Source organism: Bidens hawaiensis, unplaced genomic scaffold (assembly GCF_021521415.1).
Source record: "Bidens hawaiensis isolate Kalapana, Puna unplaced genomic scaffold, B.hawaiensis_p1.1 tig00017857_1, whole genome shotgun sequence".
NCBI lineage: Eukaryota > Viridiplantae > Streptophyta > Magnoliopsida > Asterales > Asteraceae > Bidens > Bidens hawaiensis.
In genome coordinates, this window is record NW_027492694.1 from 28,432 (window position 1) to 48,260 (window position 19,829).

Sequence of the window (19,829 nt, forward strand, 5' to 3'; positions counted from 1 at the left end):
AAATGGTGGATACTTTCGAGCCAATGCACAATATGTGCCCTTTTCTCAAATAACTGAGGAGAATCACCCACTGGAGCTTATGATAAGATGGTTGGTATGCTCCAACCTTCGATTCACTTTGACTGAGAGCCCTATAATTTACTGAAATCATCACCTTGATTTCTGGAATTCAGCTCAATTAGAAGATGATGTAAATGGTCGAAGGATAGAGGCCACTCTGCTCGGCTGGGAGGTGGAAATAACTAAACATTTGATTCGTGCAATCCTCCAGTTACAGGAAAATAATGAAGAGCAGTTGTCATACTCTACCCAAAGATTGTTGAGAATCTTTCAAGAGACAATGGGTTATCAGGGTAACATTAATGAAAATCAATTCCAAAAACGGATGTTTCCGGTGCTTTACAGATTCCTAATTCATCATATTATACAGAGTTTGACACCAAGAATGGGTACTTGGACCCTGATGAGTAGGGAAATATCAACAGCGACTATGGTTGTAGTTTATAATCGTCCATTTAACTTTTCACATATGATATTTTAAGGATTGGTAACAAACTTGAGGAAGGCTGAAAAGGATAGATTCCGGAAGTATCCTCGATTCTTACAGATTATATCCAATATTCTTCATCCTGACCTTCCAACAGCAGGTATAACTCATGTCTTACAGGACCCAAATGTGTTTCAAAGAATAAATCGATTGGATTCAACCAGCCAATTTAACCCGGAAGTGGAGTTTGATATCCTTCTGTGGTTGGTTGATAATAACATGGAGATCATGGAGGTTCCTTCTTCACCAAGGGTGAGCCATGATGAGAAAGAAAGTGATGAGGATGAGTAGGATGACAGTGATTCTGATGATGGTGATAATGATGGAGGAGATGTAGCAGGAAGAGAAAATGTTGAAGGATGAGATGATGGTGTGGCTGAGAATGTGGTCTAAATTGAGGTGGAGATTGTACATGAGGTTGTTACTACACCACTTGTTTCACCACCAACCCAATCACCACCATAAGACTAATTCCACAAACCTTATATCCCTTCACCACCACACAATTCCTATACCTTTGAACCATTTATTCCATCACCACCATCTTCCCCACTAACCCAAACCCAGATGGAAACCCAAACTGAAACTCAAACCGAAACAGAACCCCAAACTCAAACCCAAACTGAACCAGAACCATATATTTCAGAACTAATCCCATACCATCTCATAAATCAACCCAACACACCATACCAATCACCAACACACTCCATAAACTTTGAACAACAAGAAACATCTTTATCTTCACCTATCCAAAGCCAAACACCTATAGTCCAAACAATCAACCCATTACCAAGCTCAAGTGAACATATTATCCAAAACCCATCCCATCAAACTATACCAACACAATTGTTGGGATAAGAAAATGACTAAGGAAGATTGGAACCTTCTTGAAGTTTTCTAAGTGTTAGTTCGAGCAAACTACACCTCATGCATTAAATAAATCCCGCGTACTTTCGATAACCAATTCTAAATATTCAAAATCGATTTTAACATTTCCATTAATTTGTATAACATCTCTATACTTGTATATCAACTGATTTTACGGATGTATTATATGGCTGAATATATATACATATACATATATATATATGTATATATATATATAGGTATTGGATCATTTCAGAAGTTTTTTACAGTAAGAAGTGCGAGAAGTAAAGGTGTAACTCCATTAATCCCTAATTTCGCTCATTTTCTTATGTGTAGGTGCATATGTATGTGTGTAGGTACGTATGTTTGTATATGTGTAAGTATGTATGTGTGTGTGTATATTATAGTTATAATTATTATCATCCTTAAAATATTAATCTTTCCTTCAATTTGTATAATTTTTAATATTTAAAATCAAGTATTTGTCATGTATTATATTGTAACGATTCCGGCAAAATCAGGTATACCCTAACCGGTATATACTATTTATGTGTTATTTAATAATGAATATGTGAATTATGATGCGTTTATACGAGTATGTATGATTCATAGTACGAATTATACTCGATTATACAGTTAATCGTATTGGAAATACGATTAACCGATTAACGGTTATTGAAGCCCGAACGATCGGGAATTGCATTATAGACGAAATATATAATATTTAGTGATGTTTGCGAAGTATTAAAGCTTCGGGATAAGTGAATTAAAGCACAGAAAAAGGATTTCGATTTAATGATACGTCGGTACGTTAAACGAAACCTTTAATACCAAACCAAGCAAGAGACGATCGATCAAGCCGAAAAAGATGCACAATTATTAAATACTATGATGTTTTAAGTTAATAAATGTCATGGTTTAAATTTTTAAATCGGTTTTATATAAATTTCATTTTTAAGCCGAAAAACGACCGTTTAGCCTCGTTTTAAGCCGAACTAAACGTTTAACCGAAAAACGAACTGAACAAGATTATCCAAAACATTATCCGGATTTCGAGAATCCAAATATGTGGTTGAAAATGGAGAGGTGGGTCCCACCCCACCCTCCTTGACTTCCGATCGGACTTAATGTCCACACCCCCTTTATTATTTTCTTTTTTCACAAACACAATCCAACAAAACCTTCAACTCTCTCAAGTCCAAGAACTAAAAACCGACAATTCTAGCAAGAATAACGAGGTAATGATCGAGATATTCACGTGTTTATGTTCGTTTCTTGAGTTTTCTTGCAAGGAAATGAGGTTTCCAAGTGAAAAAGGGTGAAAACCCGAGATGTAACCGATTCTTGCATGATCAAGTGATGTATACAGGTTATACAAGGGATCTTGGTCCAAGAAAGGAGTTAAACGAACCAAAAACGAATTTTTACGGTTAAATCTTTGTTTTTAAAGCATAACCGAAACCATGAAAGAAATGGCTTGATTGTGGGTGTAACTTGCTTGGTGTGGTGTTATTGTGCTTGTAGGTGTTGTATCTAGTTGCTAGCAAAGGCTAGAAAGCGAGATTCTGGCGGTTTGAAGCTAGAAACACAAGATAGTTCGGTTTTGTATGGTTTATGAATTTTAGACAGATTGTGATACGTGTAGATTTAGGTCATGAAATTTTACAGAGGTGTTAAACACATGAAAATATGAGTTCTGTGAATTTTTGGTAATTTTTGGATAAAGGATGAATATTTGGTGAATTTAGTGCTCAATTTTGGCCAAAAATGGTGAAAAATAGTTAAATATCATGAAAAATTCTGGAAAATTTCAGATAAGCTTTTTATAACATGTATAAGACACACACAAAATTTGAGGTCAGTTGGAGAAGTCTAAGTAGGGTTTTCAGTTAAACGAGTTCTAGGGTTTTCTAGATCGGTTTTAGTGAAAATGGCATTAAAAAGGGATTTTGGTTCTGGAAAAATTACAGGGGACTATGGAGATGGCAGGGGTCATCCAGGAAAAATTTGGTATTTTTCTAAGATCGTTTGGTATTTACGACATATTTAGTGTTTAAATGGTGTTTAAAAATAGATAAATAAATTTTAAATATAAAATTAATTCTGGAAATATTTTTATAAAATTCCCCACTGTCAAAAAGTGATTTGTGCAAAATTTTAAGATCCGAGACTAAACGGATAATTATTTGTGCTAAAACAAACTTTTAAAGCTTAAAACGCGTAAACAGGTAAAGTTCGCATAAGCGAGCTGACTGGTGTATAAAAACCCTAAAAATGAACTATTTTCATATAATTGAGTTAAACAAGTAAAAATGAATCATCCGAAAATAATTTGGATGATTTGAGTAATTTTTAACAGTTTCCGGTACGCTAAAAACGGAAACGGGTCCCGCGGCCAATCGGGGCGTCTAAACCGAGCCCTAATTTCACAACTTTAGTTAAATTATCAATTAACAACTATTTTCGGGTCGTGTGTGACCAAACTCATTTTTGAAACATAAAAATGGATAACCGTGCTAGGCACGCAAAACGGGAAAAATGACTAATAGTAAATCTGACTAGTGAACTCTAAACGATATCACAATCTGAGTCCGGTGAAGTGTTTCTGGGTTAACATTGCCCCCAGAACGGGTACAGTACTGGGTTAACTGTGTCCCCAGATGTACCGGTTAACACGGTTAAAGTTATATTAATAGGGATTGTATAGTAACAAACTTAGGGATCGTATTACAGATTTGGACTAGTAGCTGGAGTATTGTATTACTATTTTGCCTACAATAGGGTGAGTTTCACGAGCCCCTTTTTCTGAATTGTTTTCAAATATTTTCCCGGGGCGGAAGCATGTTACTAATAAAATGTTTAAGTACATACCGAACGCATGGATTTGCGTGTATTTATAAATATTTGATTGTACGGGAATCGTATGGAATGGGTACATTACTGGGTTAACAGTGTCCCCAGATGTCCCTGGAAGTGTTTCTGGGTTAACATTGCCCCCGGAATGGGTACAGTACTGGGTTAACAGTGTCCCCAGATGTCTCTAGAAGTGTTTCTGGGTTAACATTGCCCCCGGAATGGGTACAGTACTGGGTTAACAGTGTCCCCAGATGTCTCTAATATATGATTATCATAATGATTTATCACTGTTTATTTAAATTAGTGAAACTCACCAACTATTCGTAGTTGACCTGTTTTCTTTACATGCTTTCTAGGTACTCCCAAACTGGAGTAAGTGCTACATGCTTGATGATGCGTGCTATTTGTGGAAGTTTAGTGATCATTTTGTATTAAATATGATAATGTAATGTTGGTAAAACATATGTGCTATCGCCTAGACGGGAACTAAACTCAGAACAATGTAATATGATGTAAATTAATGTAGTGGTGTTTTCGTTATAAGCAATGCTGTTGATATCAGATGTGTCTGTTGCATCCCGTTTACTTTCCGCTGCGGTTACGGGGTGTTACAGAACTTAGTATCAGAGACATTGGTTATAAATGAATTAGGATATTTTTAAAAGATACCTAAAATATAACCAGTAGCTTAAGTATTATAGGATCTGATATCAACTAATAATATATAGTGACGAGATCTGGATGAACTTGGATGGACAAGTGAGTTATTATGGTCCGGAACATAATAACAGACTTGTCCGCACGAGGGAATTCAGGGGAAGTCACGGGGGACATAATAGGTAAAATCGGCAACATATGTGTAAGTATATGATAATATTTTTATGTGACAAGGTTGTATAAATGTGTGTATATTAATTTAATTATGATTTACATTATGGAAGGAACTATATGTTTGCTAACTTGTGTACAGGTAAGGATGTCAAGATCACAAAGTTTATCAGTAGAGGAGGACCCGGAGGAGATCAGTTCCGGGGACTCTAGGAGTTTATGCATAGCTTCCAGCACTGAGCCTACTGAGACTAGCCATCGGAGTGCTAGCTTGTCCTCCCCTGCTAGGGTTACCAGATCCCCCACCCCACCCGCACCACAGGTCACCCTTACCCCTCCCAGACCCGGTCCCCGCCTCACGGCGCGGATCAGTGCCCCTTATGTCCCACCTACCTTTACTCCACCCAGACCCACTTACCACAGGGGCGAGTCCTCCCGCCCCCAGCCCGGGCCTGTGCCTCCACCCGTGTGGGGTACCCCAGGCCGGTGAGGGATGAGCGTCCCTCCACCGAGGCTGCATGGCTCCGAGTGCTCACCGACCAGATGAATGAGCACACCACCGCCTTGACAGTAGGTATTCAGAGGAGGAATCACTTGGCGGACTGCATACTGGACAGCCAGTATGCGATCGCTCAGCTGAGGAGGGAGGACGCATACTCCCAAGGGATGATTGACCGGATGGAAACACGGATCCGGGCTTTGATGGCAGTGTTAGTTGGGATGGTGGCAGTGTTGGTGTGGTTGGTATACCACCGTGTTTAGATCATGTTAGGGTGGTAGTAGTCAGGGTCCGCTTTTTGATACTCTGTGTTAGCAGTTAGTGACGATGCTAACATAGAGTGAATCTTGGGTAGTTATAGTACAGTCACTAGCTCATAGGGGGTCTTTTTTTTTGGGGATACCATTGTAGATATTTTGATGTATCATTCAAGCACTGACCCATAGCGGGTTATGTCGAAATGATGCCGATGTAGGACTGATGTATGAAAACTTAATCTATGGGCTGACGTTAATGTAATGTGTACTGATGATTATGTAAAATGTACTAATGTTTATTAATGAATGGAATATGTGTTGTGTATCGAGATTGGAATTTGTATTAATTATATGTATTTTTCTTAATGTTGTGTAGAATGGCACCTAAACGGTCAGCTCAAATGTCAGAAGTGGATGTGAGTCGTCTGATTGCTCGACAGTTAGAGGCGGCGATACCGGATAAAGTATCGCGCATCGCCGCCAGTATTAACAATACGACCAATCCAGACCCTGCGAGCAATCAAACGACCACCAATAATGCTGGGGAGCAAAATGTTAATCCTCCACCGAACGGTAACCCAATTCCGAGTAATGACGCGCCGCCTAGGGTGGTCGTTACAGACAGTAATGGCCCTATACCCAGTGAAGAAACGAACCGCACTGAACCGACTCCTGCAACAAGGGATGTTCAATTAAAGATTTTATGTTGTGCAAGCCCCTAGAATTTAGCGGGTCTGAAGGACCCAATGGGTTGGTTAAGTGGATTGAGAAAATAGAGTCGGTTGTGAACATCAGTAACTGCCCTGAGGAGTACATTGTTAAGTATGCTACCTGCACGTTCACGGACCATGCCTTGACATGGTGGAACACAATAGTGCAAACTCGCGGTCAAGCAGCGACAAACCGCATGACTTGGGCAGAACTCAAAGCCCTTGTACTGGAACATTTCTGCCCGAAAAACGAACTGCAGAAGTTAGAAAACGAGTTGTGGAACTTGGAGATGCAGGGGGCAGACCACTTGGGTTATACGAACCGATTTAATGAATTGTCGCGATTGGTGACGTGGTTGGTCACCCCTGAGTCAAAGAGGGTGGAGCGTTATATATGGGGACTAACTCCAGTAGTAAGGAGTATAGTCAACGCTGGGGGACACCAGACGTTTGAGGGTGCGGTGACGCAAGCTGGTATTGTCATATACGATTTCGTGAGGAGTGGGTCACTGAAGGTGGCAGGAGAGTCTGCCGGAGGAAAGCGAGGTACGAATGATAATAGGACCCAGGGGAAGCAGCAAGACAAACGTGCTAGGCCCGCTGCCCAGAACTACGCCATGACTAGTTCAGGCGGAAGGCAAGAACCGCAGAAGGGAACGTTTCCTAAGTGTGGGAAATGCGGTTACCACCATGGTGGCGTGTGCAAAGAGGTGGTGTGCCACCGGTGTGGCAGGGAGGGACACTACGCACCGAGATGTAGGGCAAACCTGAACAACCTGAACCGACAACCGCAACCTATCCGTACGCAGCCATTTAGGACCCAACCAGCCCGACAACAAAACCCACAAGGAAACCAAATGATGACCACTAGCCGTGCTTGCTTTGAATGCGGCAGCACAGATCACTTCAAGAGATACTGTCCGAGACTGAACCAGGGAGGAAGTGGGAGGCAAACCATGGGTCAGGCATCGTCGTCCAATCCGGCGAGAGGCCGAGCTTTTGTGATGGGGGCGAAGGAAGCACGCCAGGACCCCAGCGTAGTGACAGGTACATTCCTCGTCTCTGATCATTACGCTTCTGTGTTATTTGATACAGGCGCTGATAGAAGTTTTGTTTCTGTTAAATTCCTATCGATAGCAAACCTTCCGATTAGTGAAACCATAGAACCTTACACCGTAGAAGTCGCTAACGGTAAAACCATGATAGTTAATCAGATAGTTCGGAATTGCCCTTTTATTCTGAACGATCAATCCTTCCTGATTGACTTATTACCGGTAGAATTAGGTAGTTTTGACATGATAGTGGGAATGGATTGGTTAGCACGTAACAAAGTGGAAATAAACTGTGAAAAGAAAATCGTCAAGATCCGGGTGTCAGATGACGAAGAGGTGTTAGTGCAAGGAGAGAAGTCAGGCACAATGATACCATTTATATCCCACCTTAAGGTGTTAAAATATATACGCCAGGGATGCGTGGCGTATCTAGCGAGCTTGACGGCCACAGATTCTGAGGAGAAACGGTTGGAGGATATCCCGGTAGTACGCGAGTTTCCACAAGTTTTCACAGAAGAACTTCCTGGATTACCGCCAACCCGACAGGTCGAATTCAGAATCGATTTATTACCTCAAGCTGGCCCTGTTGCTAAAGCGCCCTACCGACTTGCACCATCCGAGATGCAAGAATTATCCAATCAGTTGCAAGAATTGTTGGATAAAGGATTTATACGTCCTAGCTATTCCCCGTGGGGTGCACCTGTATTATTCGTGAAAAAGAAGGACGGGAGCCTTAGAATGTGCATTGATTACAGGGAGTTGAACAAGTTAACCATTAAAAATAGGTACCCTCTTCCTCGAATTGATGACCTGTTTGACCAGCTGCAAGGTGCGAGCTATTTCTCAAAAATCGATCTTAGATCGGGATACCATCAGGTTAGAATTCAGGAAGAGGATATCCCAAAAACCGCATTCCGGACTCGCTACGGCCATTACGAGTTCTTAGTTATGCCTTTTGGGCTAACAAATGCGCCGGCAGTGTTCATAGACCTCATGAATCGAGTCTGTAAACCCTATCTCGACAAATTCGTCATCGTGTTTATTGACGATATTCTGACTTACTCGAAAAGTAAAGAAGAGCACGAGCAACACTTAAGAATAATTTTAGAGCTTCTGGATCAGGAGAAGTTGTATGCAAAATTCTCCAAGTGTAACTTCTGGTTACAGGAAGTGCAGTTCCTCGGTCACGTTGTAAACCATCAAGGAATACACGTTGATCCGAGTAAAATTGAAGCAATTAAGAATTGGCAAGCGCCTAAAACGCCAAAGGAAATCCGCCAATTCTTAGGCTTAGCCGGATATTATCGTTGATTTATAGAAAACTTTTCCAGCATAGCCCAACCTTTAACTCTCCTGACTCAAAAGGATCGAAAGTATGAATGGGGAGAAGAGCAGGAAACGGCGTTTCAAACGTTAAAGCAAAAATTGTGCCAAGCGCCGATTTTAAGCCTCCCCGATGGAGACGATGGTTTTGTCGCATATTGTGACGCATCGCGTAGAAGGTTAGGATGCGTGTTGATGCAGAATAATAAGGTTATAGCCTATGCTTCCCGACAGTTAAAAGTACACGAGAAAAATTACACTACTCATGACTTAGAACTGGGAGCGGTTATCTTCGCACTTAAAATCTGGAGACATTATCTCTACGGTACGAAGTGCACCATCTTTACCGATCATAAAAGTTTGCAGCACATATTCGACCAGAAAGAACTGAATATGAGGCAACGAAGATGGGTCGAGTTGTTGAGCGATTATGACTATGACATCCGTTATCACCCCGGCAAGGCTAACGTTGTAGCCGATGCCTTGAGTAGGAAAGATCAGGTTAAGCCATTGCGAGTGCGAGCGCTGGGGATAATTATTTGTGCTAAAACAAACTTTTAAAGCTTAAAACGCGTAAACCGGTAAAGTTCGCATAAGCGAGCTGACTGGTGTATAAAAACCCTAAAAATGAACTATTTTCATATAATTGAGTTAAACAAGTAAAAATGAATCATCCGAAAATAATTTGGATGATTTGAGTAATTTTTAACAGTTTCCGGTACGCTAAAAACGGAAACGGGTCCCGCGGCCAATCGGGGCATCTAAACCGAGCCCTAATTTCACAACTTTAGTTAAATTATCAATTAACAACTATTTTCGGGTCGTGTGTGACCAAACTCATTTTTGAAACATAAAAATGGATAACCGTGCTAGGCACGCAAAACGGGAAAAATGACTAATAGTAAATCTGACTAGTGAACTCTAAACGATATCACAATCTGAGTCCGGTGAAGTGTTTCTGGGTTAACATTGCCCCCAGAACGGGTACAGTACTGGGTTAACTGTGTCCCCAGATGTACCGGTTAACACGGTTAAAGTTATGTTAATAGTGATTGTATAGTAACAAACTTAGGGATCGTATTACAGATTTGGACTAGTAGCTGGAGTATTGTATTACTATTTTGCCTACGATAGGGTGAGTTTCACGAGCCTCTTTTTCTGAATTGTTTTCAAATATTTTCCCGGGGCGGAAGCATGTTACTAATAAAATGTTTAAGTACTACCGAACGCATGGATTTGCGTGTATTTATAAATATTTGATTGTACGGGAATCGTATGGAATGGGTACATTACTGGGTTAACAGTGTCCCCAGATGTCCCTGGAAGTGTTTCTGGGTTAACATTGCCCCCGGAATGGGTACAGTACTGGGTTAACAGTGTCCCCAGATGTCTCTAGAAGTGTTTCTGGGTTAACATTGCCCCCGGAATGGGTACAGTACTGGGTTAACAGTGTCCCCAGATGTCTCTAATATATGATTATCATAATGATTTATCACTGTTTATTTAAATTAGTGAAACTCACCAACTATTCGTAGTTGACCCGTTTTCTTTACATGCTTTCTAGGTACTCCCAAACTGGAGTAAGTGCTACATGCTTGATGATGCGTGCTATTTGTGGAAGTTTAGTGATCATTTTGTATTAAATATGATAATGTAATGTTGGTAAAACTTATGTGCTATCGCCTAGACGGGAACTAAACTCGGAACAATGTAATATGATGTAAATTAATGTAGTGGTGTTATCTTTATAAGCAATGCTGTTGATATCAGATGTGTCTGTTGCATCCCGTTTACGTTTACGCTGCGGTTACGGGGTGTTACAGAACTATTCTCATATTAAGTCACCACTTTTTTATGTAATATTAGTTTCACCAATAAACTTCTCATACTGCAAATTCATTTCAAACATTCTATTTGTTATCATTATATATATATATATATATATATGATTGATTTCTTTTGAGAACCACTTTGAGTTTTAAGAACTCAACGTAACAAATTTTTTTTCGAATTTTTTTACACATGTGTAATACGTAAGTGTAAGTGATGTACAAAAAATTACGGTATTTTTTTACACACCGAATCGACTTTTTACACATGTGTAACTAACGTTTAAATTTGTATAATTTTCAAAAATACTTATTTGCTCCTGCTTCATTTTTTTAATTAAATTTAATCTCAACCTCATATTTCATATCATTTAATTAAATGTGTGGTTCAAAATTGAGTTCTTAAAATTCTTAAAACTCACTATGGTTCTCAAAATAACTCTCCATTATATATATATATATATATATATATATATATATATATATATATATATATATATATATATATAAGGGAGAGTTATTGCAAATTATTATCATTATTATTTATTGCTTGAATTAGCAAATAACTAATGTAACCAAAAAACATCTTTGTTTGTATTCGTTTGCTTTGTATGATAATAATGAAGTTATTTGCATGAAAACAATTGCCGTTTAATATTATAGTATGACCAGGTAAAACTTTCTTTTATTTATAAATGCAACATTTGCATGGTAACTATTATTAATCTTTTTGTTTTTTTTTTTTTTTTGTATTTGATTCAAATAAGTTATGATGTCCAAATTCATGTAAAATTATCATTCAAATATAACATTTGCATTTCAATAAATTTATATAATGTTATGTATATATTACATTTTTAAATATGTTCTATCCGTGTGTAACACGAGTACTGCTATAGTAAAACAATAAAATATACTAATATTTATCCTAAAGAATCGGTAAACTAATGCAACATGCATTTCCTTGAAACTTGGTCAATCAAAAGCTAAATCTTCCATAAACCCACTAAACTGAGTTGGGCTTACCCATTCTCTAACCCGATAACCCATGGTCTGTGACCCGCCAGCCTATGGCCAGTAAACTAATCGATTAACCCAACATGGCTGTCGGGCATACCACACACTTAGGTTATGCGTTGTGGGTTGGCGCCCCTACCGCCTCAACACACACACTTTCACGAATTTTGCTCCGCGAAACCACTCCTCTTCACCAATTACACACACACATTTATTTGTTTTTCGCTTTTCTTTTATTAAAATACTTGCAGAACCACAACGTGATAGTTAAGAATGGGTTAGTTAAAGTCCATTGCCTATATGATAATGATGTGGCCGGGCATTATGCACTTTTTAGTTAGCCCATAACATATAATCTTATTGCTTTATCACTGTTACCAGAGATCCAATTTGAAACTCACCTTAAAAGCCCGACTTATAGTATGAAATAATCATCTAAATTCTATCTATGATTTTTGATAAATTTAAAGTTTGTAACAACTTTAACATACTATTACTAAATACTATTACTATAGTTCTTAATATCATATCATATTTTCGTTTTTGATCCAGGTAAGCATGTTAGGGTGATCGGACATGTATCCCCTAATACAATACTCGTCCCAAACCCACATATATAATTAAAACAAAGTTCTGCATCTGAATGCCAGTCCAATTACACATTCACAATCTATGTATGACGAAACTTTAAGTACACTAGGAAACAAACTAATAGAAACAAAAGAAAATTTTCCATGCAAAAATGATGAAGGCAAAGAAAGAAAAATAACGATAATAAAAGAAAAAAAGGCCTCGCGTCATTCTCATGTTGCAGCTGGAGTTCCAGTGCTGTCTGAAGTTCACCAACAATATAGTCTATATTCGGCCGCTCGGCTTGATTCTTCTTTAAGCAAGAATATGCTACGTCTACGTATGCGAGTAGTGATTGTGGGGACATTTGATTCCATATACCAGGAAGGACCATATTCTTCAGTTTTCCTAATTCATTATGATACTCGGCCAATGAAGCTAAATACCTATCGTCCTCCTTCTGAAAATAAGCCTTACTCCCACACATTATTTCGAATAAAACGTCACCCAGTGAGTATATGTCCAACTTGTGGGTCACGTCTCTTGTCTTTTTAATTCCTGGTTCCACACACCCCATTGTGTCAATACGCTCCTCGACCTTATTGTATACTGATTGTTTGATGGAATGTTCAAAACTGGATAACTTGGCCTCGAGGTTGTTGTCTAATAAGATTGTGTTACTATTGATGTTACAATGTATAATAGCATAATCGCGTCCCTTGTCATAATGGAGGTAACTCAAAGCACGAGCCACACCAATAGCTATCCTCAATCTTTGTGTCCATGTGAGGTTCAGGCTCTTAAGATACTGCTCGAGTCTTCCTTTGGCCTCATATGTGGTTATGACGACCTTTTCATCTTGCTCATCACAAAATCCAATAATTGAGACTAAATTTGCATGCTTGAGATCAGAGAGCATTGAAATTTCCGTCAAGAACTCGAGGTCTCCTTCTCCATGCTTGCAATCAAACCTCTGCGCAGCAATCTCCATCAACTTTCCAGATTGTAAGAGTCGGCCTTTATATGTGGTACTAAATCCACCGTGTCCAATGATGTTATCATGATGAAACTTTTTAGTAGCGTTTAGTACGTCTTCAAGTGGAATTTGTAAGTGAGCAAACTTGGTGATTGTTAATTCCATTTTCTGTTTATCAATTAAGAAGAAAGGATTGAGAGAGAAAAAGAGTTACAGATGATATATTAAACTCTGTAAGTTACGTGTACATAAGCATCTACATACTAATTTTAACTGTTCAAATTAATTATAAATATTTTAGAATTATTTTATAAATATTGAATAAGTCAATAGTTATGTCATAAGCATCTACAGGTTTCAATACGTACCTGAGTGCATATGTATATTTCTTCTTGTCATTAAAATACTAATGGCATAAATAACTTTTTATGATGAACACAAATTGAAGTTATGATTTATATTAAGACTTACTTGAATTCTCAGTGCTTTCTTAAGTTGCTTTAGAATTCTTTTCACCGTGGGTCGTTTTTCTCTTTCATGATGTAAGCACTCGTAAGCAATGTTTTGAAATGTAGTTAATGATTCGGGCAAGATCTGTTCCTTTATTTGCTCGAACACAATCTCATCATGCTTTCCTTCTTCAAATCTGTTTTTAATGAACTCCGGTAGAAAGCAACCAAGATTTTCGTGGATTGCAAATGTTGATGCGCTGCAAAAAATTTCAAATAAAACACACCAAATGAATAAATATCAGATTCTATGGTTAGGAATCCTGATTTTCTATAAATTGGATCCATGTATCCAGGTGTGCCACATGCATAATCGATGACATGCTCTATTCTTGGAGTTATTGGGCTTATCAAGGAAAGCCCAAAACCAGCAACTTTTACTTTCCAATCACGGTTTAGTAGAACGTTTGCAGATTTGATGTCCCCGTGTATCACTTTTGCTTGATTTCCATCTCCTCCATGAATGAAATCCAACGCATTTGCAACATCGATGCATATGTTTAGTCGTTTCACCCATGTCAGAGAAGAATTGCTCAAATTCTTATCAAGACTTCTTTTGGATGCATACTCATAAATAATGATTTTTTCATCGTGTTCATCACAGTAGCCTACAAGACCAATAATATTTTCGTGCTTATACTTCCGAAGAATTTTGAGCTCACTCAAGAAATGTTTTCCTCCTTTATCAAACCTTGTATCCAGTCGCTTTGAAACAATGGTAGTAACGCTATCATCATCTTGCAGCTTTCCTTTATAAAATTTCCAGGATCCTTCTCTGCCTATGCAATTGTCATCATGAAAGTTTTGTGTGGCCTGTTTTATGGCTTCAAGTGGAATTCTAGGGCTGTCCTTGTCGTTTTCCTGTCAACCATTTGAGAAAATAACCATAAAGTATATAAATAAAAATTTATAATAGAAATAGCACATGAAAAAATTATACAGAAATCGGAGAATGCTTATAGAAAACAATATTCGCTTGATAAAATACATTTTAGTAATGAAAAACTAAAATTTGGTGAAACACTTTAGTGATGAGAGGGTTGGTAGGTGTTCAAAATAGTGATGGATATTGGTAAAAGAAAACTCTAAAATGATAATGAAGTGACGATAACCTGGTGATATCATATATTACAAACATTGAACATATTATATATGCACGGCCGCATGTTTCCAAAAGTGCTAAATTGCACTTACATGTCTAACATTAAAATCTATCAACATTCATCAACCAAATTAAAAGAAAGAGTAAGTTTGATAAGAAAAGAACCGTTAAGAACCTCATCAATAGAAAAACACGAGAAAGTCAAAAATATCAGGAATATATATCGTAATGGTTGAGTACAATTACTATTTTAAATATGAAAATAAGTTTCTACTTTACTAATTTAATCAAATATTGTGTAGAAATAGGTTAATGTTTTAGAGCATTGACTTGTAAGGATAATGCTTTCTCAAGCTGCTTGACAACGACTTCCATTGTTGGACGTTGGTCTTGAGTTTCTGCTACACACCGATGTGCAATTTCAATAAATGTGTTCAAGGAATCCTTGTTGGGTCCTTTATTTAGAACAAAACGGTTTTCACTGGTCTTGTTCTTTATTGTAGGATCAATAATGTCCTGTAGTGTTCCCATGGAGAAGTGTCGTCTTGCCACATTCACAATCCCGTCTTCACTCTCCTTCTTGTAAATTGGGTCATCTGCGATCCTCCCACATAGAATTTCAAGCAAAACTACTCCAAAGCTGTAAACATCTGACTCCCTCCTTAATTTCTCGGTCTCCTTGTATACAGGATCTATGTAGGGCGGTTTGCCAACCCAATTGAGATATAGAGCTTCAACTTCTTGATTTGGAGGCAAGAATACGGAGGAACAAAAGTCAACAATCTTTGCATCATAATTCTCATCTAACCTAATGTTATAGCTGTTTATTTGACGGTTTATTATCAACTTTTGGTCTCCCATCTTAGAATGAAGGTAATTCAACGCGTGTGCGACATCAATGCAAATTTTTAAACGTTTTTCCCAAGTGAAAGTACACATTTGGTTGACATCTCTCAAATAATCAGCAAGGTACCCGTTAGAAATATCTCAATGACAAGGATCATCTCAGAATCTTCAACACAAAATCCAAGTACAGTGACAATGTTAGGATGCTTAACATTGCCAAGCATTTCAACTTCTGTAAGAAACGCTTCTTCTGTGTACAGATCATGTCCAAAAGGGTACTGTTTGATAACCACATTCTTAAGACTAATGGGATGTGTGCCTTTATTCTTTTCTTCTATGGATGAACTTTCTTTATAAAAATGGTGTTCATATGCTCTATACAAAGTATATTTATAATCATCACAAGATGGAATTTTGTATGACTCTGAAAAATTATTTGTTGCTAATTTAATATCAGTGAGACGAGTCTTCAAGTGTCCCAAGTTGTTTTCCTGCAAATATGTGACAAAGGGGAAACGAGAGTTAATAGCTTGTACATGCTAGAAAAATGACAACAAAATTGAATTTAAATTGTGTCATTAATATTTTTAGTCTTTAAGAAAAGCTAAAGACGCAATGTACTCGGTTTTGGAACCCTCGTCTATTTGTTCTTTCCTGACGACTTTCACTACACACCTAATATAATATTGTGCAGGCTTGAGCAACCCTGACTCCCCAACCATGTAGCTTTTTTCCTAGGTGTTTCGTGCGCCCTTATTTCCCATCAACGCATCACGGTTGGGCCTATTAATTTATTAAATGTATACATAATTTAAGTTTTTATCATTGGCGGACCTATGTTAAAGGTAATGGGGCGGCCGCCCACCTTAAATTCTTTCTTTATTAATGTTATTTTTATGTGAAAATCTCGATCACCCCCCTTAAAACTAGTGTTAAATTCCGATGTCGTCCCCCAAGAAAATAAAATTCCTTGGTCCGCCTCTGGTTTTTGTCTACTTATGTGTAATCGATCTATTATCTATAGATTATTAAACAACATGTGGTGTGGCGCTTGTGCTAGAGAAGAGGAGCAGTTCGATCACATATTTTTGAAATTGTGAGATTGCTAAGAAGATATGGAATGATATAGAGAAATGGTGCGGGATAGATGGTTGGTTTTTTTAATTTATTTATTTTTTTAAAACTATGAAATATGGTTGTTTTGTTTATTTTTTATTTGAACAACCCGTGTATGATATGATGGACCTTTTGAAGCTCAATGTGATACGCAACCACCATGAATAAAATGAGTATTTATTTATTAATTTAATTTTTTACAAGTTATTTGTTAAAAACATATTTTCAGAGTTTAGGGCCTCTTTTGGTCTTTTATTACATTGTTTTTTTGCTGATTTTTTAGATTTAGTTTCGATATGAAACAATCAAAGTATTAGACAACTTTAAGATTTAGTCTCCATGAAAGTTTACCAATAGAAAATTTTAAAATTTCAGAACATTTGTTAACTAATATAAAACACTAATGTCTATTACGTATATCCTATTGGTAATTTTATGATATTAACAAAAATGTTTGTAATTGTTTATATTATCAGTTTTTTATCATTTTTGTTATATTATTGCCCTTTGCACTTACTACATGTGTTTTTGTTTTGTTTTTTTTATAATTATCTATTTTTTACTAGCTCGTGTATTACATGGGTTCTAACATAATGATTAATATAGACTAAATAGTATATTTTTTTTTTTGTCATTTAAACAGGACCATTTTAAAACGGGTTTTTTTAAAAAGTTTACTTTAATTCTTAGCTTTTTTAAGTTTACTTTAATTCTCAATTATTTAAATGACAAGATGTCCCGTTTTAGTCCTTTATGCTAAGGATTAACTCGGGAGGGTACCTATCTCGAAAATTTGAAATATTTAGTACTGTTACTGAAATGTTTGGTTCAGTATAGGTCATATGTGCAAAATTGGGAAATACTGGTATCGTACTGAACCGTACAAATACCAAAAAATAAAAACTTAATACTGATTCGGTAACGATAATACCAAATCGATACTGAATTCAATACCGGTACCGTACTAAAAACGTTTTTACATAAACAATCATTCAAAAAGTCAGTTGGTGAGAGCATTTTAGTAAAAGACTATTAATGTAATGAGAAAATTACAATGTTTGTCTTTGATTAGCTAATTATAAAATGAATCATTTTTTTAAAATAACTTTTACCCTTTATCCTTATTTACATGTTTCGCTTGGTTTTTTTACTCTACACTAACCGCCATCTAAAAAATTATTTAAATTTTGACGAGTACTAAACATGTGAGAGCGCATAAAAGTGATCTCCATCTCTAAAATTTTAATATGAGAAAAATACTCATAAAGTCAAAAAAGCAAAAACTTGATTAGACCCACATGGCCACATGTGATCTTCATTACTTCCTTCTAGGGTATTTTAATCCCGTATCCGGACTATTCGGAATTTTGATATTCGAAAATTCGGATTCAGATAGCATTTATAAGAATTTTCGGATAGTTCGTATCTGTCCGAAATATTAAATTTATTATTTTGTTTAATTTAATATATATACCTTATACATCATCCTTATTAATTCTTAACCCTATTTGGAAGTTAAACTTTAAAACATAGTGTCGGATACTTGGATTTGATGTTTTGGGACCCATAAGTTCGATTTTAAAACAGGCTGTTAGCTTCTTCTTTATTCTAGGTTTTTTTAAGTTTTATTTCGGATATCCGAATCACTATTCAATCTGATTGAACTTCGTATATCCAAAATTTTGGATTCGGATAATGGATTTCGTGATTTGTAAGTTAAACTTTAAAACATATTGGTGGATACTTGGATTGATGTTTTGAGACCTGTAAGTTTGATTTTAAAACATGTTGTTAGCTTATTTTTATTTTTTCTAGGTTTTTTTAGGTTTTATTTCAGATATCTAGAGTGGGTTTTTATCAAGATGAAGGGCTATTATAGAGTTTTAATGGTTTTCGCAACTAGAGTGAGTTTTTATTTTAAACATGTCATATATATATATATATATATATATGAAGGGCTATTATAGAGTTTTAATAGTTTTCGCAACTAGAGTTGGTTTTTATTTTAAACATGCCATATATATATATATATATATATATATATATATATATATATTGTTTTGGACAAAAATCACTCAAGGATAATGTATCCAAATTCGTAATTGTGAGGTCTAGTGCTATGATGATAATATTGAATGTGTAATCGAAATCTTGGTGAACACAATGATTTGATCACGAGGGAAAAAGCCCTTAACCAAAATCGGTAAAATAACTTCGGTCAAGGATTAATAAGATAATCTTTGGTCGAATTACTTTTGTCAATGATCAACAAAGTAACCTTTGGTCGATAAGTAATTATCGTGGTCTCCGGCACAAAAAACCCCCGGACGGTGAAAACTATCACCGTCGATTATATTGATAATAAAAGGTGGTTACAAGTGTTGTGGAGTATATGATCGAGATTACAAAGTAAACTAGTGTGTAGAGAGAATGTTTGCTTCTGCTCTAGTGTGTGTGTTCATACATGTGTTTAACCTAACTGATCATATCTTCATTATATACAAGAAAAGAATAACAAATATCCCTAATTTAAGCCGCCAATCAAGCCATTCCTTAATTGTGATTGTTTCCTTCATTATCCACGCGGTATATTAATTAGATTGTGAGATTATAGCTTTGACTTGGTCATTAGCCGTTATACCTGCCAAAAATATCAACATAACAAAGGAAAATTGTTAATAAGCAATAAGTACTGAGGATCACTGATCCTGACGTAGCTCTGGAACTCTTCAGAAGGATAATTGATCCAGACACGTCAATATCTTCTTGACTGCAAGTTAGTGGATAGACTGAGTCTTCTAACCGTTATACCTGCTAAATATAAGACTACACATGAGAACAACCGTTAATATATAATAAGGACTGTGGATCCTTGATCCTGACGGGATCTGGAACACACGCTAAGGATAACTGATCCAAAACATA

At 36.8% G+C, this 19,829-nt stretch overlaps 1 protein-coding gene across 1 annotated transcript; it reads right to left on the reverse strand.

Annotated features, from left to right (window-relative positions):
- Positions 1-1,218: 1,218 nt before the first annotated feature.
- Positions 1,219-13,496, reverse strand: LOC143554842 (putative receptor-like protein kinase At5g59700). Its single transcript, XM_077044519.1, has 2 exons — positions 12,737-13,496; positions 1,219-1,310 (listed from the first exon to the last, which is right to left on the reverse strand). The coding sequence occupies exons 1-2, from the start codon at positions 13,494-13,496 to the stop codon at positions 1,219-1,221; spliced, it is 852 nt and encodes a 283-aa protein (XP_076900634.1).
- Positions 13,497-19,829: the final 6,333 nt, after the last annotated feature.

Coding starts and splice junctions, on each gene's coding strand:
- LOC143554842 (XM_077044519.1), bottom strand. CDS start 13,496: ATGGAATTAACAATCACCAAGTTTGCTCACTTACAAATTCCACTTGAA. Junction 1,311..12,736: donor GAAGAATATGGTCCTTCCTG/GTATATGGAATC, acceptor TTTGGACTATAG/GTGTTTGGCTTTGGATAGGT.